This window comes from Dromiciops gliroides, chromosome 5 (assembly GCF_019393635.1).
Source record: "Dromiciops gliroides isolate mDroGli1 chromosome 5, mDroGli1.pri, whole genome shotgun sequence".
NCBI classification, from domain to species: Eukaryota; Metazoa; Chordata; class Mammalia; order Microbiotheria; family Microbiotheriidae; genus Dromiciops; species Dromiciops gliroides.
The window spans coordinates 234,994,253-235,018,916 of NC_057865.1; the positions used below are offsets into that span (position 1 = coordinate 234,994,253).

At 42.1% G+C, this 24,664-nt stretch overlaps 1 protein-coding gene across 1 annotated transcript in view; it reads left to right on the forward strand.

Annotated features, from left to right (window-relative positions):
* The first annotated feature begins 20,045 nt into the window (after window positions 1–20,045).
* RASSF3 (Ras association domain family member 3) overlaps window positions 20,046–24,664 on the forward strand; it is a 115,375-nt gene continuing 110,756 nt past the window's right edge. Inside the window, exon 1 of the mRNA XM_043968590.1 lies at window positions 20,046–20,422. Coding sequence (XP_043824525.1) covers window positions 20,294–20,422 — 129 coding nt within the window. The 5' untranslated portion in view covers window positions 20,046–20,293. The remainder of the gene's footprint in view (window positions 20,423–24,664) is intronic.

Below are 24,664 nucleotides of genomic sequence, written 5' to 3' on the forward strand. Positions count from 1 at the left end.
TTCAGAGTGTAGAAGGGAGAATAATATCTCATGGGACTGAAAATGTCTTTTGGGCCCAGGTTGTGAAGGGCTTTAAAAACTAAACCGAGGAGATAATATCTGATCCTAGAAGCAACAGGGAGCCAGTCTCGGAGTTTGTTGAGTAGGGGAGTTACATGATTAGCTCTGTACCTAAAGAAAATCATTTTGGTTGCAGAGTTGAGGATGGACTGGAATAGGGAGAGATTTGAGGCAAGGAGACTAGTTAACGGAACTAATTTAGGGTGGTAGTAGCTTTCTGAGTGATAAGAAGGTCACAGATGGGAGAAATATTGGGGAGGTAAAAATGTCAAGATTTGACAACTAATTAGATAGTATCAATTTAAGGAGAATGAGGAGTCAAGAATAAAATATGAAGGTTACAAATCTGAAAGACTGAAGGTACCTTAACAGAAATGGGAAATTTGGTAAAGGACCCTTTTTTTTTGGGGGGGAGGCGCAGATCTTGAGCTCTGTTTTAGACATGTTGAGTTTGAAATGTCTACTGGACTTCAATTTTAAAGCACCCAATAGGTAGCTGGTGATGTAAGACTGGAAATCAGTAGAGAAACTGGGGCTGGATATATAGATTTGGGTGGTGTCTGCATGAAGATGGTGGTTGATGGAATCACTTAGAGAGTGTCAAGAGAGAAGAGGAAAAAACCACTTAACTATTCATACCTTTTGACCCATTGATCCTACCCAATGATGTGCACCATTGAGGTAACCTAGGCAACCAGGTGGTAGAAAGGATAAAGTACTGAACTTGGAGTTAGGTATATTTGAGTTCAACTCCCTCCCTAGACACTTACTAAATATGTGACCCCGGTGTGTCTGCCTCAGTTTCTCTAACTATAAAATGGGGATAATAATAGTACCTACCTCCCAAGGTTATTCTAAGTATCAACATGTTGTGAGGATATCAAATGAAATAATATTTGAAAAGTGCTAGGCACAGTGCCTGACGAATAGTAGGTGCTTAATAAATGTTTGTTTCTTTCCTTTTTTCCTTTCTTCAAAGACAGAAAGAAAGGCTCTGTATATACCTAAGTTTTCATAGCAGCACTTTCTGTGATAAAAATTTGGAAACAAAATGGTTTCCTGTTCATCAACTGGGAAAGAGGAGAATAAATCATGGTACATGAGTTTAATGGAATACCACCATGCCATAGGAGAAGACAGATAGAAAAGATTCAGAAAAGCATATGAACATTTTTATGAAAAGTGAAAAGTGAGGGGCAGCTAAGTGGTGCAGTGGATAGAGCACTGGCCCTGGATTCAGGGGGACCTGAGTTCAAATCCAGCCTCAGACATTTAATACTTACTAGCTGTGTGACCTTGGGCAAGTCACTTAACCCCAATTGCCTCACCAAAAAAAAAAAAAAGCAAAAAGTGAAGGGCCACTAGGTGGCACAGTGGATAGAGCACTGGTCCTGGATTCAGGAGGACCTGAGTTCAAATCCCACCTCAGACACTTGACACTTACTAGCTCTGTGACCCTGGGCAAGTCACTTAACCCTCATTGCCCTGGAAAAGAAGAAAGAAAGAAAGAAAGAAAGAAAGAAAGAAAGAAAGAAAGAAAGAAAGAAAGAAAGAAAGAAAGAAAGAAAGAAAGAAAGAAAGAAAGAAAAGGGAAAAGCACGCTGAACATATAATCATAGAACCCGAGTTCAAATTCCAGCTCTGTCATTTACTATCTGTGTGGCCATGGACAAGCAACTTTACCTTTCTGGACCTCAGTTTCTTCATCCCTTAAATGAAGGTTCAACTAGATGATCTTTGAAGTCACTAATTTCCCATAGTAAATCTTGCTTTCCATTCCACATTAAACTTATAATCTTAGGGTCATGTTTCTAATATCTAAAATAATAGCATAAGACAGGATGCAAATAGAAATTTCAGTTCTCTTACTAATTTTCTAGGTTCCTTTGTGCAAAGTTACTAGACTGGATGCTGAACCTCCTTATGGGACTATGAAGAAATCACTTAACACCAGTAAACATCAGAGCCTCATTAGGAGGTTTTAACCTCTGTAAAATAGGAATGCCAATTATACCAGTGTTAATTCTGGAAACGGATAAGAAAGTGTTCTGAGGAGCTTAGAAGAAAGACAGGCAAAAGATAAAGGTATTACTATTATTTCCCCCTAATTCTTTAGGGTTTTTTTAAAATCTAGAAATGTGTTTAATAACTGGCTTACCTCTCACTGATATTGTGAAGATTTATCTTGAAGATTTGTAAAGTGCTTTGAAGATGAAAGGCTGGAAAGTAGTTATTTGTCAGAGGCCTTAGATTGGATGGGAGGGTTCAGAATGACTGTACATTCCACAGAAAACTTGTGGCACCACCTAAAAATGTGTGGCAGTACAAGAGGCTGATAAATCCATTCCCCACCGGAATAGTCAGAAGGGGAATCCTGTGCTTTATTTGGTTCTTAAAACCCTGATGAAGTGCAAACAGACTCTTGTTCATCAGCAAGTATTTCCAGATACTATACTGTCTTTCTAGCTTCAACTAAAGCATGAAATGCTACGTAATTTATTCCACTTGGAAGGGGATAGGCATAACATATTTCCGGTTGTATGGAATGTAAGGAGAACTTAAGAAGGCCTTAAGCACTGTGGGTGGACCCACTGGAAAATTTAGAAAAGCATATGGACAAGAAAGAGTCTTAGATGATGAGCATACACAGATGGGTTGAGGGGATCACAGATCTGTTGGAATTATGTGTATTTGCTGTTATAAATACTCATGTTGGGGCAGCTAGGTGGCTCAGTGGATAGAGCACCAGACCTGGATTCAGGAGGAATCTGGCCTCAGACACTTGACACTTAGTAGTTGTGTGACCCTGGGCAAGTCACTTAACCCCAATTGCCTCACCAAAAATAAATAAATACACAAACAAACAAATAAATAAATACTCATGTATTTAAAACTCCTTTAGGAAAGGTGATGAGAACTGAGGTGTTTGGTTGTTTGGTTGGTTTTTTAGGAAATTAGACCAGGTTCTCACCATGTGAGTATTCCAATTATTGGACCTTTCTGTATAAAGGACTCATTTGCTACACTATTTAGATAGTAAATTGTTTTTATTGGGCTATTGAAATTCTATTAACCATGAGCTGTAAAACAATTGTGAATTTTGTATGATGCTATGAATCTCATTTGATTGTGTTGATGCTGCTTCTGAGATTGGTCTGGTTCTGGGATCTTGAATGAAATGTTCCCAGCATTCTGAACTAGCACATTCACACTCTTTACATCTTTTGTCATCCACAAACCAGGGGGAGTTTCACCCCCAACCCCCCCCCCTCCCAAATGGCCACAGTCTATTTGTTAAGTGCCTGGAGACAGATTTGAACTTAGGTCTTCCTGACTTATGGCCCAACACTCTTATCCACTGTGCCACCTAGCTTCGATGCCCAGCACATAGTAGGTACTTTCTAAATACTAGTGGACTTGTTAACTGATTGAAGTGCCATCTTCTTTATGAGATCTTCTCTGATCCCTCCAGGTGCTAGTTCTCCCAAAATTGCTTTCTATTTACTTTGCACATGTTTGGTGTCACAGGAAAAAGGTGGGAGTCCTCAAGTATTCCTCAATAAAGAATTACACTCTCTTGCACACAGTCCAATTAGAACTAAAATGGCTTCTTATTTGGCTCTATGCTAGGTTACCAAGAAGGAAGTCAGAGACATTACCCCGGGGAGGGGGGGGGGCAGGAGGAGGGCTTAGAAACATTCTCCTCCTCCAACAGAAGGAAGGCAAAAACTTTTATAGAGGATAGATGGGGTATCTACTTAAAAATGGGAAAGTTCCCTTATGGGGTGGGGTGGGGTGGGGAAAGCTTGGATGCTTGTCATATTCCTGAGAGTCAAGGGGGATTTTTTTGAAATGATGGTCCTGACCTTTGGGGTTATCTCTGTCTCCTAGCTCCAGTCAGGTAGTTGTCATGCCTAATTCACTTTCTTGCTATAGAATTTTATCTCCCCATACCTCTTAGAAGTGTCTGTCCTGATATCTAGTTGGTCAATCTAAATTTGAATAGTCCCTTGATTCCTCCATTTGTCTGTCCTGTTATCTGATCATCTTTGGTTTTGCTTCTCACAGAAGAAAATTCTGATTTATCCTAAGCCCCATGTCATTTGGTATTTATTTTTATGGGTGTATGTTGTTCCTGCCCTATATATGGAAGTTTCTTGAAGACAGGAACTGTTTCCTTTTTGCTTTGTATTCCCAGGAGCTTCCACAGTGTCCTGTATGAAATAGGAACTGAATGAATGTTCATGGATTAGTTGATTCTTTTGTATCTTCCTTAGCCCCACCGTGTTATGCACACAGGTCTGGGGTATATTGGGGATGGGAGAGGGTTTAGAAGAGTTGATAGTTTGTTCTGGGACAGGCAGAAGCATCTGCAGAAGGAGAGGAATGTGAGTTAACACTAACTTAAAGGAAGCCATCCTCAAACAGGAAGCTGAGGGTTCAAACTGGGAAGAGTCACTGTGTCAAGAAATCTGTGGGATTTAAGTGTTCAACCTGAGTCATTGTATCCCTGGTAGAGAAGGGAGGATGGTAAAAACAGAAGTGGATTAAGATCAGTGCTAAGCAGTGGCAGCTAGGTGGCACAGTGGATAAAGCACTGGCCCTGGATTCAGAAGGACCTGATTTCAAATTCGGCCTCAGATACTTGATACTTACTAGCTGTGTGACCTTGGGCAAGTCACTTAACCCTCATTACCCTGCCTCCCCCCCCCCAAAAAAAAAAGATCAATGCTAAGCTCTCATTCAAGCTGAAAGGTTAGGAACTAAGTACAGAAAGCTACTCTGGACAGAATAATTTACAGACTAACAGTTTGCATACTCATTGTGGTATTGATTGAATGACAGTTCTTTTACTGTAGGTCCAAGGGTATCAGCCTTTTCCTTTTTATGCTAAATTTTCTTTTTATTTCTTTTGTTATTGTGGCCTTGACAAACACCAACAAACACGAATATTTCCATTTACAAAGGAGAAAAAAAAAGAAAATCGTTTATGAAATTATTAATTTCTATTACATAGAACTTGGTTTTGAAAGTATATAAAGAGGGGCCAGCTAGGCGTTGCAGTGGATAAAGCACCAGCCCTGGATTCAGGAGTACCTGAGTTCAAATCTGCCCTCAGACACTTGACACTAGCTATGCAACCCTGTGTCACTTAACCCCCATTGCCCCTCACAAAAATAAAAAGTATATAAGAAATTCAACGTGACTATTCAAAAGCTGTCCTGCTTGTTTGTGTCTCCCTCTGAATTTCCCTTCTGTTATTTTTAAAAATGTATTTAAGGGCAGCTAGGTGGCACAGTGGATAGAGCATCGGCCCTGGATTCAGGAGTACCTGAATTCGAATCCAGCCTCAGACATTTAACACTTACTAGCTGTGTGACCCTGGGCAAGTCACTTAACCCTCATTGCCCTGCAAAAAAAAAAAAAAGAAAAGAAAAGAAAAATCATGGAGGTAGCAAATCTGTGGGTGATGGTAATATCTAAGCTATGGGTATTCGAGTGGGGAACTGAAGAGTAGAGGTGTGGGGTATGGCAAATTATAAGACTGATGAACTGGAGGGCCAGAATGATTGATGGGACATCAGCCTATCTATTGAGACTCCCAGGTATGAGGAGGCATATTGGGGTGGAGAGCATTAATCTCTCTGACAAGGGACAGAGAACAACCTGGAGGCTGGTAGGTCACCACAGAAAGGATCCAGACTGAGTGATTTAGACCCCTTTTCCTCATTTGTTTTGAGTACTCCCAAGGTCAAGCTCTTTGAGTGATACCTTCAAAATGAGAAAATACAACCCAGTTGCTTCAGCTTGTGTATTACTCTGCAGAGATTCTTTCATTAGACATGAATAAACTAGTACTTTAATGAAGGGAAAATGTTTGTTTACAGAGAAAAGTCAGCCTCCTTGAAGAGAAATCCACCTAATTGGCATTTAGTTCTAAGGGCCGCCTTTGAAAATGTTGGATAATTCTAGATCTTTGCCAATTGAACCTTAATGTTAGCTTTTTTTTCTTTTAGGGAAATTTGGAATTCTGCTTTGATCTCATGCCCATAAAGTTTATATTTAACCCAATCATATATGTGTGTAAGTGTATGTATTTGTGTTTATTTATTTATCTGTCTGTCTGTCTATCTGTAGCAATTAGTTGCTTCAGTGGATAGAACACTGAGTCTGGAGTCAGAAAGAACTGAATTCAAGTCTGGACTCACACTTACTCACTGTGTGACCCTGGGCAAGTCACTTACTCTGTTAGCCTTAAACCATTGGACTAGGATTTGTTTTTTTTGCGGGGCAGTGAGGGTTAAGTGACTTACCCAGGGTCACACAGCTAGTAAGTGTCAAAGCCTTAATCCATTGGAAGGAGGAAATGGCAAACCACTTGAGGTCAGCACTAAAGAACTGAACAATAACACACATCTCTTCATTTTGGTTGTGCTTACATCTTCGTAAAATGCCGACGAACTGTTCTGCCTCTTGCTAGCCAATTCTCTGGGGGGATGAAGAAGCTACCGGCTGCTTCTAGGGATTATGAAGTGATTTTCTTATTGGTCATTGAGTAGGAAAAGCCAATGACTCAGTGGATTTTTAAAAAGAGTGGTCATGTCTCTCTTCTTCCTTTAACTTTCTTTCTTTCTTTTTTTTTTTTAGTGAGGCAATTGGGGTTAAGTGACTTGCCCAGGGTCACACAGCTAGTGTTAAGGGCTAAAATTCTAGCTAAACGGTCTAAAATATCTAATGAGTGGTCACCAATAAATTATAAGCTTTAGCAAGAGTTAGACTTTTAAGCATTTATTAAGGAGAATAAGAATTTGGTAAAGAGAGAGAGAAAGGCCTAGATCCCTATCTATTAAAGGGAGAGCACATTTCTAAGCTCCGCTCTCCACCAGAGTCCTCAGGAAAGAGAGCGAGAGCAAGCACCAGTCTCTTCCTTCCTCCTCCCACTAGCCAACGTCACTTCCTGACACCAAAGAAAAGACTCCTGGTCTTGCCCTCAAAGACCTTCGCTTCATGAGCGGAACTCTTCTACAGTAGGTCTCCAGCAGGTGGAGTCATTCCAATCGTTACACTAGTAAGTGTTAAGTGTCTGAAGCCGGATTTGAACTCAGGTCCTCCTGACTCCAGGGCTGGTGCTCTATCCACTGCGCCACCTAGCCGCCCCTTCCTTTAACTTTCCATGTGACTCATGTCCTCCCAGTAATTTATAACTATTAAGATCTCCTAGAAGGTTGCTGCTTAGAGCACAAAGTCGTTTTACAGTTTGCAAGACGACTGAGTAGGTATTTTACATTTCCTCTAAGCTCCAAACTGTCTAAATAGTTCCCTACAGGTCTATTACTTCTAGTATTCCAGGCCAGAAGTTAAGCTTCTTCCTCTATTGGTGGTATCCTCTCCAATGAAGAAATCCCCTGCTTGCCAGTCAGCTCAGACGCAGGACAAAGGATCTCTGAAATTTTAAACTCACAAGGTTGCTTCCAAAACTAGATACTTCCATCTCAAGATCACTGTTCAGGGGGCAGCTAGGTGGTGCAGTGGATAAAGCACGGGCCCTGGATTCAGGAGTACCTGAGTTCAAATCCGGCCCCAGGCACTTGATACTTACTAGCTGTGTGATCCTGGGTAAGTCACTTAACCCCCATTGCCCTGCAAAAAAAAAAAAAAAAAGATCACTGTTCAGTCACCTGTACTCAGACCAGAACAAATGCCGAAGAGGCAGCACAAAACACAGGTTCCCCTAAATAGGTCATGTGCTTCAGCTGCCATCTACTTACAGCCAGACGGTGCTACAGTGGGCATGGAGTCAAGAAGACTCATGTTCTTGAGTTCCAATCTGGTCTCAAACACTTAATAATTGTGTGACCTTGGGTAAGTCACTTCACCCAGTTTGCTGTAGTTTCCCCATCTGTAAAATGAGCTGGAGAAGGAAATGGTAAACCACTCCAGTATCTTTGCCAAAAAAATCCCAAATGGGGTCACAAAGAGTCAGACAACTGAAAAATAATTTACAATGCATGGCAATATTAATGGATATTTCTACGAGGTTGGTGGCCACTCTCATCACCCCTGATGGGAACATTACTTGTCACAAGAAGATTCAACATTAGAAGAGATTCCAGGATAGAATCACTCCTTTTTTAAAGGTCCACTCAGTCACAATCTCTTCTTGCTCAATGGCCAGGACGGGGATTGCTTCATCATTTCCATAGCACCTGAGCCCTTTGGTGCTGGGTCACATGCTATTGGCCAGCCAATATCGGAGGGAAATAAGTTGGGGGAGGGGGATGATATTAAGGAAATAAGTATTTCTATAGCTACTCTTCCCAAGTACTATGTTAAATGCTTTATAAATATAATCTCATTTAATCCTTATAATAACCCTGAGAGGTAAGTGCTGTAATTATCTCCATTTCCCAGCAGAGGAAACTGAGGCAAACAGAAATTAAATGACTGTGCCCAGGGCGGCACAGCTAGTGAGTGTCTGAGGTCAGGTTTGAACTCAGGGCTCCTTGACTCTAGGCCCAGATATCTATCCCACCTAGCTGCTAAGGGCATCCCCATCCCCAAAGCACCCAAATGCTGAGCAAGCACCTGTGGTTGGCTAGGAAGTAAGATGCCTCTGTGTATATACCTTGTTACACATGAATGCTATGATAGTAATTTTATTTAAACATGTGTCCTATTCCTTTGCTAAACCTATAGGGCTGTCTCCTCTGTGTTGATGTGAAAACACACAAATAATTTTATTCAACCTTTATTTTTTTTTTTGGTAATTGTAAATGACTGTATTTTTTTTGTTCATCATAAATTGTTTCCTGTCCTGTAACCTCCATCTTTGTGGCTCTTCTTAGGTTTCCATAGGAAAAGGAACTGTAAAAGCTTCATGTGCACTTTCCTAAGCTCACTGTCCTCCTGGTAGTGCTGGGGTAGCCACTGGCATCTTGTTGCTGCTTCCTACCCCAAGTGAGGGAACCAATCTAGGACCTTGGTCCTTGCTGATCAAAGCTGGCTTCCCAGGGCACTGACTCTTTTTCAAAACCTATATAAGGGATCTTGCCTTTGAAGCCATGGGCTTTCCCCCCACCCCCTCTTTTCTAAAGATAATGAATCTTCTACATAAGGCACCAGGCCTCTTGACTTCCCTTGTTCCCAAGCCTGCTTGGCAACCTGGGTTCAGAAATCTGTCATATCTATTCTCTAATTACCTTTCCCCATCTCCAGCCTCTGAGACTGTAACTGGATGCCTGGTTCTTGCATCTGCTGCTCCGTCTGTTTTTTGTTGTTGGTGGTGGTGGTTTGTTTTTTTTTTGTTACTGCTAATGTTTTATTGATGCATTAGGTTTTGGATTTTTTTCTTATATCAGTCACTTCCCAATAAACCCCCTCCCCAACAGAACCCTTCCTTGTCATAAGGGGGGAAAGTTAAGCAAAACAGACACTTTCAATGTGTCTGGCAGTATAGGCAGCATCCTAGAGCCTGTAGAAGGAAACGAATCATGTCTCATCATCAGTCACTGGAATCAATTCTGGTTACTGCTTTCATTTGAATTCTGATCTCTTTTGAGTTACTTTCCTTTACATTTTTGTGGACCCTGAGTATATTGTTTTTGTCTTGGTTCTACCTAATTTACTCTTTATCAGTTCATACAAATCTTCCCAAGCTTTTTTGAATTCTTCATGGTGGAATAATATTTCATTATGTTCCTATTTGAAGAATTATTCAACTTCCCAGTCTATGGGAACCCACTTTGTTTCTACTTGTTGTTATTGTTGCCACAAAACAAAAATATGCTAATATGGATATTTTGGTATTTATGGGTATTTCCTTCTGCCAGGAAGGGATTTATGCCCCATAATCAGGGTAGAAAAATTTTGGTCACATTTAATACATAATAATGTTTATCCAATCAGCTATTCTTTATCCTCTAATGATCTCTAATCCCATTACACCTTGTGACTTTCCCTGGCCATCAGCCCTTCCCAGGCTCAAAATTTTGGTGAACCAGTTCAATGCTACAATATCCTCTATTCACCAATCCTGTGTTCTGTTGTCCTGTCATCTTGCCTTGGAATCATCCCAAACCTAGATTATTATTAAAAGGAAGCTAGATGGCACAGTGGATACTCTGTTCAACCCAGAGTCAAGGTAACGAGTTCAAATCTCAACTCAGATATTTACTAACTGTGCAACTTACCTTTTGTTTGCTTTAGCTTCTCATCTGTAAAATGTGGATAATTAGTAATAAGCTAACTCTTGAGTTATTGTGAGAATAAAATGAATCAATATTTATAAAGTGCTTTACAAATCTTAAGGTACTACATAGACTCTAGCTCTTATCGCCACCATATCTCACCTTCACTTGTTTACATGCTCTTGAACTGAAAGTAATCAGGAAACTGCAAGGATTGGTCCCATTACATATTTTTGTTATCTGATCTCAACTGTGTGCTCCCTGCTTCGAGGCAATCCTCCCCAACCAATTCTCTATCTCATTGTTACAATGCCTGCTCCACACCTTCTCTCCTCAAACCTCTCCCAACACCTTCCCCTGCCCCACCCCTTCTCACCAAGAAAATGGAGGCCATTTGCTGAGTACCTCTGTGCCACACCCTCTTCTCTATTCTCTGTACAACTTCTCTTTGGTGGTTCAATATGTCTACACAGGTAATTCTCAGGTCTGTAGATACAACCTGAGTTTCTCTCTTAAGCGCCAATCCCTTATCATCAACTGCCTGCTGGACATTTTGAATTGAATGTCTCATATCAAACTCAGCTTGTCCAAAGTAGAACTCATTATCTTTTCCTCAAAATCACCCCTTTTCAGAATTTTTCTATTGTTTTTGAGGGCACCACCATATTTCCAGTTGCTCAGGTTCACCCTCTCTGATACCTTCAATCCTCAGTCTCATCCATATACCCAATCAATTGGTAAATCTTGTCACTTCTATTTCCACATCTCTTGGATCTGTCTTTTCACCACTCTCACAATCAACTAACCTGCTTCAGGTCCTCATCACTTCTTTTTTTTTTTTTGGTGAGGCAATTGGGGTTAAGTGACTTGCCCAGGGTCACACAGCTAGTAAATGTCAAGTGTCTGAGGCTGGATTTGAACTCAGGTCCTCCTGAATCCAAAACTGGTGCTCTATCCACTGGGCCACCTAGCTGCCCCATCACTTCTTACTTAGACTACTGCAGTGGCCTTCTCATTGGTCTCTCTGCTTCAAGTCCCTCCCAATCCAATCCATCTTCCAATTTAGCAACCAAAAGTATTTCCCTAAAGCTCAGATCTGATGGTAACCCTTCACCTACTCAATTAACTCAAGCAGCAGAATCTGGGATGAAATACAATCTCTCTTATTTGTCATTTAAAGTTTTTCATAACCTGACCCTTTCCTAGGCTTTAATTTTACTATCGCTCCTGCTATTGCTATTACTACTACTACTACTACCACCACCACCACCACAACTGATAAAACTGCTACTATTACTACTACTGCTACTGCTGCTACCACCACCACCACCACCACCACCACTAGTACTACTACTGCTACTGTTATTATTTCACTTTACTGATCTGTTTGCTAGTCCTCCTCAAATGATATTCCAGTCGCCATATTTTTGCATTGTCTGTCCCCAGTGTCTGGAATGCTATCCCTCCTAACCTCTGCATTGTAGAATCTCTGATTCTACTTCTGAAGTACCATCTCCTGCAGGAAGCCATTTGGGGTTCCCCCAGCTACTGGTGCCTTCCTCTCTACACTGTAGCTATCTTGTACTGAGATTTATGTACACAGGGTGTCCTTGGTGCAGTTTTGTGGGGTTTTTTTGCTGGGCAAAGAGGGTTAAGTGACTTGCCCAGGGTCACATAGCTAGTAAGTGTCAAGTGTCTGAGGCCAGATTTGAACTCAGGTACTCCTGAATCCAGGGCCAATACTTTATCCACTGTGCCACCTAGCTGCCCCACCTTGGTGCAGTTTTAAGCTTTAATAGCTTAATTTAATTTAAGATTGAATAGCTTAAAAATATTTAAAAGCTTAAATAACAATTTAAGATTTTTTTTTTAAATTTAAGCTTTAACAAGATTTTAATAGCTTAAAACTGTACTAAGACTTTTGGGTGGCCCTGTATGTTGTTTTTCCCATAGCTGTAAACTCCTTGAAGGAAAGGTCTGGTTTTAATTTTTCTTTGAATCTCCTGCATTTAGCACAGTTTCTGCTCCACAATAATCACTTAATAGATCCTTGTTGATTGATTAATTTATTGCCATTTGTCTTGCTATGCATTCTAAGGACCCCTGGAACTTTCCATCTGCCCTACAGCTGAACCATCCTATATATAGGGTGTCCCAAAATTGTTACTGCAGAACCTCAGTTTTAATAGCTTAAAATAGCATCAAGACTTTTGGAATATTCTGATTGTTGTCTCCCTGCATGGAATGTGAATTCCTTGATAATAGAGAGTGACTTGCTTATCTATTTGTATTCTCAATGCTTCGCATGTTTTATATATATATATATATTTCATTCATCCATTGTCTAACTTTTTGACTTTTTGTTATTTAGTCATTTCAGTTGTATTCAGACTCTTCATGACCTCTTTTTGGGGTTTTCTTGGTAGAGATACTGGAGTGGTTTGCCATTTCCTTCTCTGACTCATTTTACAGATGAGGAAACTGAGGCAAAGAGGGTTAAGTGACTTGTCCAGGGTCACACGGCTAATGTGTCTGAGGCTGGATTTGAACTCAGGAAGATGAGTCCTCCTGAATCCAGGCCTAGCACTCTATCCATTGAACCACCTAGCAGCCCTTGCCTGACTACAATATTCTATTTAATTCCTTTCTCTTCATTTTATATTTATGCTTATGTATGTACTTATGTATGTACTTGCTTATGTATGTACATGCTATCTCCCTTGATAGACTTAATAAGCTCTTTGAGAAGAAGAATTTTCATTTTTTGTATTTGTTTTCCTAGTGTCTAATATAATGGCAGGCATATAATAGGTGCTTAATAAACGACTGCTGCTTGATTGATATATAGTAGGGGACCCAAGGAGAGTGGCATATAAGGGGAAGAATACTGGGTTTGGAAGACAGACCTAGATTCAAATCCTGAATCTGTGGCTTAGTAGCTCTTTAAGCTTACTTAGGTAAGTCACTTAATTTCATCAGGCCTTGGTTTCCTTATCTGAAAAGGGAAGGGATCAGATTGGATGATCTGTCAGTCCCTTTCTAGTACAAAATCCTGTGATTTGTCCAATAGTATAAATGAATCTGTGTTTTTAGAAAGGCATTTATAATGATTTGGAAATCACATTTGCATATTTTAATGCAAGTTTTAATACTTTCTCTCATACATAGCAGCCAGTGGGTGGGCAGTATCTACTAGTTACTAGGACCTATAATAAAATCGAGAACACTACTGTCTTGTTCTATTGCTTGGAGCTTATAGAGAGAAGTGGTCCCACTCACCATTCCTAGCCTGTAGTTGACAATCACTCCTTTCAAAACTGCACTTGGTTGCACGAACTTGCTGTATTTATTCCACCACCTCATCTACTGTACTTTGAATCACGAAAAGGTTTTGCAGATTAAGTAATACTTTATTTCAAATGTTTATGCATACAATAACTTCATTAATGACTTCAAAGTGAAAAGCCTTGATCTTGAAAACTATGAAGGTTTGGATAGCATATTCTACAAAATATTAAAAAATTATTTTATTATAGAACCCTGCTATAGAAGAATAAGCAGAAATAGGGTATATATTTTTTTCTGATAGACTTTGAAATCTTCCACTTTCTTGCTTTTCCTTCTAAAATATGTGTATGTAGACACAAACATATGTGTGTATGTATATATGTATAAACAACAAATATGAATTTGAACAGACTTCAGGAGATAGTGGAGGAGATGATGCTATAGTCCATGGGGTCACAAAGCATCAGACATGATTTAATGACTGAACAACAACACAACACAAATAAATATATGTGTGTGACTATGTAGATGTACATAATATATGGGGGGAGACAGAGAGAGAGACAGAGAGAGGGAAAGATGGAGAAGATGCCACTAATTCAAGGTCCTACCCTGCCCCTTTCTCTATTAGTTGACTCTAACAGCATGCTAACAGATGTAATTCAGGAAAAGGCCCATTTATTTATATGATGTAGTTGACTGAATCAGGAGATCTTTGAAAATGATTTTTGTTTGCTTAATCTCTTTTGACATGTTTTCTTTTCCTCCCTCTACCCACCCCCCCCCATTTAAAAAAAAAGTATTCAGGAATCGTGTATTTAACAGATTTACTCTGGGTGGAGAAATTATCCTCTTTTCATCCACAGCAAAAATACCTCCAAATTCCCATTTAAAAATGAAATGTAGATAAAAGAAAGTATTTAATAAGGATTACATTAGTGAAGGAATGTAAGACAAATCTATAAAGGAAGAGGACATGTGTTCCATCCTCTCCTCTCCCCTGAGGGTTGAGGTAGGTACAGCCTCATAATAAGAGATTCCTTCACTTGAAGGAAAAACAGGTGTGTGTGTGTGTGTGTGTGTGTGTGTGTGTGTGTGTGTGTGTGTGTGAGACAGGGAAGGGTGGCTGGTGGTGGGACATTGGACAGTCCAACTATAGGCATAGTGTCCCTGGCATAGGGGGCCACCCATCTCCTAGGTATTCCAGCAATTCCCAAGAAAGGTTAGAGAAGAAGGCAGGCCCGGCAAGAGGGTTGCTGTGGTAACGGGACCCTAGAGGTAGTGGGCTGGGGCCAGGTGAAGAAGTGAAGGCGGATGAAGCACAAAGTGCTGGAGTGACAAAAATGAGCAAGGGCTCCAGGTAACCTCTCTACAGAGCCCCAGCCAAGTCTGTTCTCCTTAGCCGTGTCCTATGCTCCAAAATTAACTAATATTTCTTCCTCAAATAAAAAACTCATCCCTTCTGAGGCTCTCAGCTAGCTGTTAAGAGGAAAGAAATATCAACATTTAGACATCATTCAGTCTAACTCTCTCATAGCAGAGATGGGGAAAATGAAGCCAAGAAATGTGATGACTTACTTACTTGTCCCAAGTCCTTAAGGTATAAATGACTGGTGTCTTCTCTCAGAGGGGTAGGCTAAAATATCTTCATTTTAGAAGAGTATTCTCCTGAACCAGAATGAACCTCTAATTGTCAAATTTCAGGCAATGGGAAGGAGAGATTTTCTGAGAGGGGAAGAGGAGCACCTCTCTACAGCCCTCTAAATTGTTCCATCTATTTCCTGTTAGGGACATTGAAAAGCATTTTTATTTTTTGACAAATGAGGGTTCAAAATAAATTCAAACCCTGCAACTTGTTTTAAAACTGGCCTCCCGCTCCAGCTAAAACCTACAGGCCAAAAGTAGTGATCTTAATAATTTTTTGGTCAGGAAATGAAATTTTATTGGTGTAGTCACTGCCCCAGCACAAAAAGTGTCTCCAAGGGGCAGCTAGGTGGCACAGTGGATAAAGCACCGGCCCTGGATTCAGGAGTACCTGAGTTCAAATCCGGTCTCAGACACTTGACACTTAATAGCTGTGTGACCCTGGGCAAGTCACTTAACCCCCATTGCCCTGCAAAAAGAAAAAAAAAAGTGTCTCCACTAAGACCAAAGAGATCAAAGTGGAAAAGCATTCACATGTATAAAGATATTTATAGCAGCTCTTTACCAATGTAAAATGACAAAGAACAGAAAATTAAGAAGGTGTCCATTTATTGGGGAATACCTCAGTAACTTATGGCATATGAATGTGATGGAATACTATGTTCTGTAAGAAATGATGAATTATAATAGTAGTAATAGCTAACATTTATATAGGGCTTTACATTATTATTTCATTTGATCCTTACAACAACCCTGGGAGGTAGGGCCTATTACTATCCCCATTTTCAGATGAAGAAACTGAGCCAAACCTCAGCGTAAGAGCCTTGCCCAGAGTGACCCAGCTACTAAGTGTCTGGGGCCCAGTTTGAACTCTGGGGAGCCCCACCTCTATTCACTTCACCACCTACCTTCCCAAGGAGACAAAAGAGGACAATTGCAGAGTCACCTTGGAAGGCTTCTGGGAACTGATACATATGCATAGTGATGTGGGCAGAACCAGGAGAACAATTCATTCAGTAACAACAACATTGTAAAGAGCAACAACTTTGAAAGACTTAAGAACTTAAAAATTTTTTTTTAATAAAAGTATTTTATTATTTTCCAGTTACATGTAGAGATAGTTTTCAACATTTGTTTATATAAGATTTCCAATTTCAAATTTTTCTCCCTCCCTCCCCCATATAGGTTTTATATATATATACACACACATATATATGTATGTATGTATGTATATGTATATATGTGTAAATGTATATATACATATATACATACATATATATAATAACATTAAACATATTTCTGCATTAGTCATGTTATAAGAGAAGAATCAGAGCAATAAGGAAAAACCTCAAAATAGAAAAACAACAGCACCAAAACCAAAAGAAATAGTATGGTCTACTCAGCATCCATATTCCACAGTTCTTTTTTTTTTTCTGGATTTGGAGAGCCTTTTCCATCATGAGTCTTTTGGAACTTTTTTTTTTTTTTGCGGGGCAATGGGGGTTAAGTGACTTGCCCAGGTTCACACAGCTAGTAAGTGTCAAGTGTCTGAGGCCGAATTTGAACTCAGGTCCTCCTGAATCCAGGGCCCATGCTTTATCCACTGCACCACCTAGCTGCCCCCCTTATTACTTTTTTTTTTTAAGTGAGGCAATTGGGGTTAAGTGACTTGCCCAGGGTCACACAGCTAGTAAGTGTTAAGTGTCTGAGGCTGGATTTGAACTCGGGTACTCCTGACTCCAGGGCCGGTGCTCTATCTACTGTGCCACCTAGCTGCCCCAATTTGGAACTTTCTTGTACCGTTGTATTGGTGAGAAGAATCTAAGACTTAAGAACTTTAATCAACACAGTGACCAACCATGTTTCCTATGGACTCAGGATGACCAATGCTACTCACCTGATGACAGAGAGGTGCAGACTAAGGCTCAGATTGAGAAATATTTTTTTCTGGACATGGCCATTGCAAGAATTTATTTTGCTTGACTATGCATATTTGTCTTCTTTCTTTTTTTCTATGGGGGAGGGGGAGAAAGTGAGAAATAAAAAAATTGTTGAAAAACATTTTCACGGAAATTAACTATACTTAAATGGAAAATCTCTGTGCCAGTCCATAGCAAATACCACATTTTTATTTGGGCAAATCTGACCCTGATAACTGCCCTTATTATTTGCGCCTGGGTGACTTCTTCAAACCATCTTTCACTACTTAGACTAGGTAGCCAGTGTGAGCCTAGAGTCAGGAAGATGAGTTCAAATTGGACCTCTGACACTTACTATCTGTGTGTGACCCTGGATAAGTCACTTAACCCCAATTGCATTAAACATCCAGGCCATCTCTAGTTGTCCTGATGCATATCTTGCTCCTGGACTGAGTTGGCTCTGGAAGAGAGAGTGATGTTGGTGACATTGCACAGCCCTCCCTCACTTAAATTCAATTCAGTGAAAGTCATGACATCACCTCCCAATGTTCTGGTCCTCTTTGAGAATGAAGGACTAACAACAACAACAGATTGGGGACTAGATAGGGATAGGGACTGGATCTGTGATTTCATTGGTATAGGGAACTGTACAGTGAGAAAACTTTACCAATATAAGTTGGCAGCTCTTTGAAACTTGCCCAAGCATTGAGAAGTTAAGGGACTTGCCCAGGGTCACAGCTAACACTTGTAAGAAGTGAGACCTGAGACCAGTTTTTGCTGGCTTGGAGCCTCCAACTCAGAACTCAGAGCCACTAAGACAAGCTGCCTCCTCCTCCTCCTCCTCCTCCTTCTCCTCTTCTCATTTATGTAGTGTTTTACCTGTTAACTCTTTTAATCTTCACAACCATCCAGAGAGGTAGGTGCTATTATCATTCTTATTTTACACAAGAGGAAGCTGAGGTAGACAGATGTTAAGCTACTTCCCTGGGGTCACTTAGCCAGTGTTTGAGGTAGAATTCCACAGTGCCTACTCACTGTATTTTTTAAATTACAATTATCAGGCAGGTAGGTGGCACAGTGGATGAAGCACCAGCCCTGGATTCAGGAGGACCTGAGTTCAAATCTGGCCTCAGACACTTGACACTTACTAGCTGTGTGACCCTGGGCAAGTCACTTAACCCTCATTGCCCTGCGGGAAAAAAATAAAATGACAATAATAATTTGATTTATTTGATTTTATTTTTATTTGATAATTAAATTAAGATTCAGAAAAGAGGGCACAAAATGAGACAATTTGAATTTATTTAGCAATTTTTTTTTCTGTGCAAAAAGATTCTAGTCTTTTTCTAATGTCATAATTGCTATTTTTACAAAGAAGACCATTGGAACTTCTTGTTCCAATTGAAGAGTGACATTAATGTTGTTATTGTTTTTAACTTACATTTGAGAGCCTCTTTGAGCTTGAGGCTCTAACTAAATGGGCTTTGGAATCTTCTGATGAGGCCTATACTCAAACTCCACCTAACCTCCCACTCCCTTGCAGTCTCCAGCTTCATGTTGGTCCCCTGGCTTTGAATAAGAGGAGACAGCTGCCTGGGTTCCGGATCTCGGGTGCAGTAGTTCTCACCCCCACCCCCTAAGCCTGGCTTCCAGCCAGTTAGTGATGGAAGTGGGGACGCTGAGACCGCTGCAGATTCGGGCAGGAAGTTCTGGTCTAAGGAAGGGGGATGGGAAAATGGGGGGGGTGTTGTGGGGGGGTGCAGAATGAGAGAGCAGGAAAGGTGCTCATAGCCTTGCTTCAGCCAAGAGAAGTAATCTGGGGTTCGCTTCAAATCTCTGCGGCAGGGGTTGTTAACGTGGGATCCATGCCTTTAAAAAATAATTTTGTAACTGTTCTGCTAGCTTGTTATGTACTAATAAATGTAAAGAAAATAAAGAACAAATACTAAACTGCATTTTGCTAACTGGTTTCCTTTGTAAGCTCATGCGTCTTATTTTATGCATTTAAAGACATTATTGGGAGGAGGGGGTCCATAGACATCACCAGAACGCAGCCAAAGGACACCAGGACACAAAAGTTTCTAACTCCCTCGGTTGGAGACAATAAACTGCAGAATCTTCAGATCTGCATTTGTAAAGGGAGCCCCTCACACCAAAACCCCCCCAGCCAAGTCAAGTCAATAAGCATTTAGTAAGCGCCAACTGTGTGCGCCAGGAGCTGTGCTAAGCGCTGTGGATGCATAGAAAAGGCAGTTCCTGCTCCCCAGGAGCTCACCGTCGGGAGTGGAGGACAACAGGCAAACAACTAGGTGCAGAGAAATAAGACAGGATAAACTGGAGATAATCAACACAGGGAAGGCAGTGTGCATGGGCTCACCGACCCCAGTCCTTTGCCCTGTCCCGTGGAAAGCCTATGAAAATATGGCGTGTGTATAGACGCCTGTAGGCCCCCTAACCACGTGCAATCAGTGGGGAATCTTTCTTGAGCAGCTTCTACTCCTGCGCTCCGGTTTTCTGGATTTTAAAGATGGCAAAAGATCAGAGAGAGTCGGAGGGACCTGGGGCGGTGAGGTGGCCGGAGCCGGGGCCCAAAGCCACCTGGGGATTGGACAGGTTTTTCCTACGGTTTCCTCTAGGGAGTGGCCGATCCCAGGAGAGGAAAGACCGGAGCCTTGGGCCGTCCCAAATTCCGAAGTTGTTGCAAAGAGACTGGAGGGGGGGGGGGGTGGAGGGGGAGGGAGAGGGAAGGAAGGGAGGACGGAAGAAGTGAGGGAGGCCGCCTCGCTGGGGGCCGGGGCGGGGAACTGGGGGGAAAGGGGTGTGGCGAAGGGGCTCGGAGAGCGTGGGGGAGGAGTGGAAGGAGGAAGGGGAGAGGGCGGGGAGGACTCTGCCGGACTAGGCTAGGAAGGAGGATGGGCTAGACTGGGAAAGGAGGGCGGGAGGCTAGAAGTGGCAGGAAGCCGGGACCGGGCCGGGGGCCAACCGGGGGGAGGCAAGCACAGGACCGAGCCCGGCCGTGCGGAGCTGCGGCGGCGGTGGCAGGAGGCGGAGCCGGGGCAGCCTTCGCTGCTGCGGCCCCGGCGTGGGGGTGAGCCGTGGGCTATAGGGCGCCCGTCCCGGGTCTCCCTTGCACTGCACCCCAGGGGCTGCAGCGGGCGAGGGTTCCCTGCTCGCCCGGCTGAGGCCGCCGGGTAGATGACGTGGACCAGCAGCATGAGCAGTGGTTACAGCAGCCTGGAGGAGGACACGGAGGACTTCTTCTTCACCGCCAGGACCTCCTTCTTCAGAAGACCTCCCCAGGGCAAGCTCCGCGCCGGCCAGCAAGTGAGTGCCCCCCCTGCACACCCCCCGGCCCCTCGGGGAGTTAGTTTACATTGCTGGGGAAACACTAAGTGGGGGCGTGTGCATGCGTGTGCTTCATATGTTCACCAAACATGCCTAGATCATAGGGCATCCAACGGGGGCTGGAAGCGACCTCGTGGACCATCTCCAGCCCTGAGCTGCTTCGCTAAGAATCCGTGAACTTGGAAGGGAAAAAAGTGACACCTTAATTTTCATGAACCTTTGGTTTCCTTTGTAATCCTCCGTATTTTATTTTATGCATTTCAAATGCATTTCATGCATTTATTTTACGCATTCTGGTTCCGAGAAGGTCCACAGGCTTTCACCAGTTTGCCCAAGGGTTCTCTGATTCAGAGTTAAAGAACCCTTGACCTAGTTCCCCTTTTCTCCATTTTACAGATGAGGAAACTGAGGTCCACAGATAGGAAAAGGAGCATGCCTCTTTTTTCTTTCCTTTCCTTTTTTTTTTTTTTTAACTTTTCTTTGTAAAACCCACAGTGCCCGGCACACAGTAAGCGCTTAATCAGTGTTTGTTGCTTGATTCACCGAAGTGTTGTGGAGCGCTCTGAGAGTCTTTTTAAAAAGCCATATAAATGCACTGTGATGGGGAGGTGGGGAAGGGGCAATGCTTTCTCCATAGAGAAAGAGCAGGCTCTGTCTGCTGTTACTCCCCACTGTCACACTCTTACCATATGGTAACTACTGCTCCTTTGCCCTGGGGCAGTGGGCTCAGGCTGCTTGCTCGCTCTCTTTTAGCTGCAGATGGACTGTGCCTGCTGCTGGTGATAGGAAATTGGGGGTGGGCTGAGGGAGGTAACCCAAAGTCTTCCTAGGTCGGGGAGAGGAGTTGAGGGTTAGGTGAAGAAGCTCCTTCGAGTTCCTGCCCTTGGTTGCCCCATCTCCCCTAGTGAGCATGAAATATCCAGATCAATTCAGCTCATAAAGCACTTCCTGAGCACTACGTGCCAGGCGACTCTTTGGGAGCTAAGAAACCTGTTACCTGTCTCTTATGGGCAAATCCATGTGTGGCTGAGCAGCTGTGATGTTTCTCTTTGTCACACCTTATGGCCTCAGGGGTCATAACTGGGATGTCAGTGAGCCCCTTATGCCCGCATACAGGGGTGGCATGCACGTGTATTCTTCAATACAAGTGAGTTTGTATAGATCCACATTCTCAGAAGTTCTCAGATCTCCAGGTAAAACTAGCCCATTAATTAGAGCCAATTTAATTGGGAGGAAAAATAATCACCAGACTTTGGCTTAGTCTTGCTTAGAGGCAGAGTGTCAGGGGACTCGTTACTTCTGTAAAAGATAGCAGAAAGGATCTTTAGGCCAAATTAACCAACCATGACAATAATTCACAGAGAACGTTTCCCATAACTGAATTGACTTTGGGTTGGGTTTCCAAGTCTGGAGCTTGAACTCATGCCGCCCTGGGCTCTGGGAGGAGCTGGGAAGAACCCTGCCTGCTGAACCATGCTGACAGCAATCACATTAAAGAAGGTTGTCATGGAACAAATTTGTTGTTCCTCTTGGAAAAAAGAATAACATTTATAACCAGACTTATTCCTGGAGGTTTTTAGGAGGGAGAAAATAGTTCAGGGGCCTGGGTGATGAGATAAAAATCACATTTTTTTGGTGCCCTGCAAAATTTTCTTTTTTTTAGTAAGGCAATTGGGGTTAAGTGACTTGCCCAGGGTCACACAGCTAGTAAGTGTTAAGTGTCTGAGGTCGGATTTGAACTCAGGTACTCCCGAATCCGGGGCTGGTGCTCTATCCACTGCGCCATCTAGCTGCCCCAGTGCCCTGAAATCTTAACCACCAGGTTTTATTTTCCAGTTCGTTTTTGTCCCAGTATCTTTTCTAAATACACAGTTCTTGCCCCATATTGGGAAGCACTCTGATCAATTTCTCACCTTCTACCCGGAAGTATTATATAAAAAATGCTTTAGAAAGGCACTATATAAATTTCCTATAGGTTTGTAAGGTGAAGGAGTCTTCTTTATTTCAGTAACGTGAGTAAACCTTGGCCCATCTTGGGAGCATTTTCTTCCTTTAGGCTTTAAGCCTCCTGGAAGGCAGAGACTGACTGTCTTCTGCCTTTCTTTGCATTTCCAGTTTCTTTGCCCAATGCCTGGCACATAGTAGGCGCTTAATGTTTATTGACTTTTCAAGCCTTGTTGTCAGGATGTTAATAACACTGAGGAGAGGAGGGGTGGCAGGGAGATCAGGGGTGGATCCCAGTCTTCTGTTTGGTTTCTTCTGGGATTTCTTTAATGCCATCTCTTTCTTTAAGGTCCAAACTGTCCTGGCTCTTTTAGGCACCAGAGGACACTCATACTTGTGTTGGGAGGAATTTTCAAGTGCTTTTCCCATGTTGATTTTCTCTCCTTTTTTTTTAAGTGTCATTTTCACTTGACCAGTTTCTCCCCAGTATCTCTTTTCCCCCTTTTTTCTTTCCCTTCTCTCCTTTCACTTTTGGTACTTTTAACATCGACATACAGCTGCTCATAGCTGTTTTTGATGTAATAATTTAAGGAAGATCTAATTCCAGAAGCAGCCAGGAAATCCCTGGGGAGTGTGATGCCCTGCCCTATGCTAAGTGCTTTACAAAGATAGATATCTTATCACGGACATCTCACTAAACCCCTGGGAGGTAAGGTGGACCCTATTATTACCCTCATTTTACAGTTGAGTAAACTGAGGCACATGGAGAAGAGAGGTTAAGTAACTTGCACAGGGTCCCACAGCTAAGTGGACAAAGGTGGATTTGAACAGTGCTCTGTTATCTGGTTTTATTTTGAACTTGTATGGCTAGATCTCCTCCAAGCATTTAGAACCCGTGCACTGGTAATCAGCTGGTGGGCACTAAAGAAGGGTGTCCTAACTGAAGAGCTATGCAACAAGGCAGAGGAAGTAAACATGTTTGTTCCCAAAACCTAATTGGCAGCTCCCTTTGTTTGTTTCCCCTTTCAAAATTGAGACTAGAAGGGAAGTTAACGTGGTCACGTGTGACTGTTGATAGGTTTTCCCCCCTTTGCTTGGAGAATTACTCAACTCTGGCCGGATATCTCTATTTCATCCACTCAGTACTGCCTGCTGTGTGCAAGGTACTGTGTTAGATGGGGAGGATTTAAAATATGTTTAACATTCGTTATAAATGTTAAATAATATTAGAAATTTTTTTTTGTAGGGCAATGAGGGTTAAGTGACTTGCCCAGGGTCACACAGCTAGTAAGTCGGATTTGAACTCAGGTCCTCCTGAATGAATCCAGGGCTGGTGCTTTATCCACTTTACCACCTAGCTGCCCCCATATTGGAAATATTTTTAAATGAGATAATTAACTTAAGGAGTTAAAATTTTTATTGGGGAGAGAGGGAAGTGATAAGCCTATGCCAGTGCATTAGACTTGGAGTCAGGAGGACCTGGGTATGTACTCTGGCCCTGCTTCAGTTTACCTTATCTGTAGAATGAGGATTTTGGATTAAATAATCTTTGAAGACCTCTTACCAGTTTTAGAGCTATGATACATAGTGATGGGGGGGTAAAGTGCTTTGGGAAAATTTGAGGGATTTTTTTCAGATTTAGGGGTTTTAGGTGTTGCATGTGTACTGTTGGAGCATCTAGCACTTGCACTAGCAAGTGGATAGAGTGCTAGGCCTGTAGTCAGGAAGACCCAAGTTCATATCTAGCCTCAGATACTTATTAGCTGTGTGACCCTAAGCAAGTCACTTTAACCTTGTTTGCCTCAGTTTCTACATCTTTCAAGTGAGTTGGAGAAGGAAATGGCAAACCACTCCAGTATCTGCCAAGAAAACCCCAAATGGGGTCAGAAAGTCAGATTTGATTACCCAACAACAGCAAGAGATATTTGTTAAGTATCTGGTGTTTTTAAAAGCAGAACTTGAAGCTCTGAATCTCTCTTTTTTTGGTTGGGCAATGAGGCCAGGGTCACACAGCTAGTAAGTGTCAAGTGTCCGAGGACGATTTGAACTCATGTCCTCCTGATTCCAGGGCCGGTGCTTTATCCAGAACTTGAAGCTTTTAAGAGCATATAATTCTATTTGTCTTTCCCGATATCACTGCACATCACTGAAACCTTAAAAGAGGAGAAAGAATGAGAAATTTTTATGTAATTTATTGGTTGGCTCATGTCTTCTCTCTTAGCCAGAGTAGCACAAGTGGAGAGAAAAGTTTATTTAGCAGGAATTAGAAAATTCGGT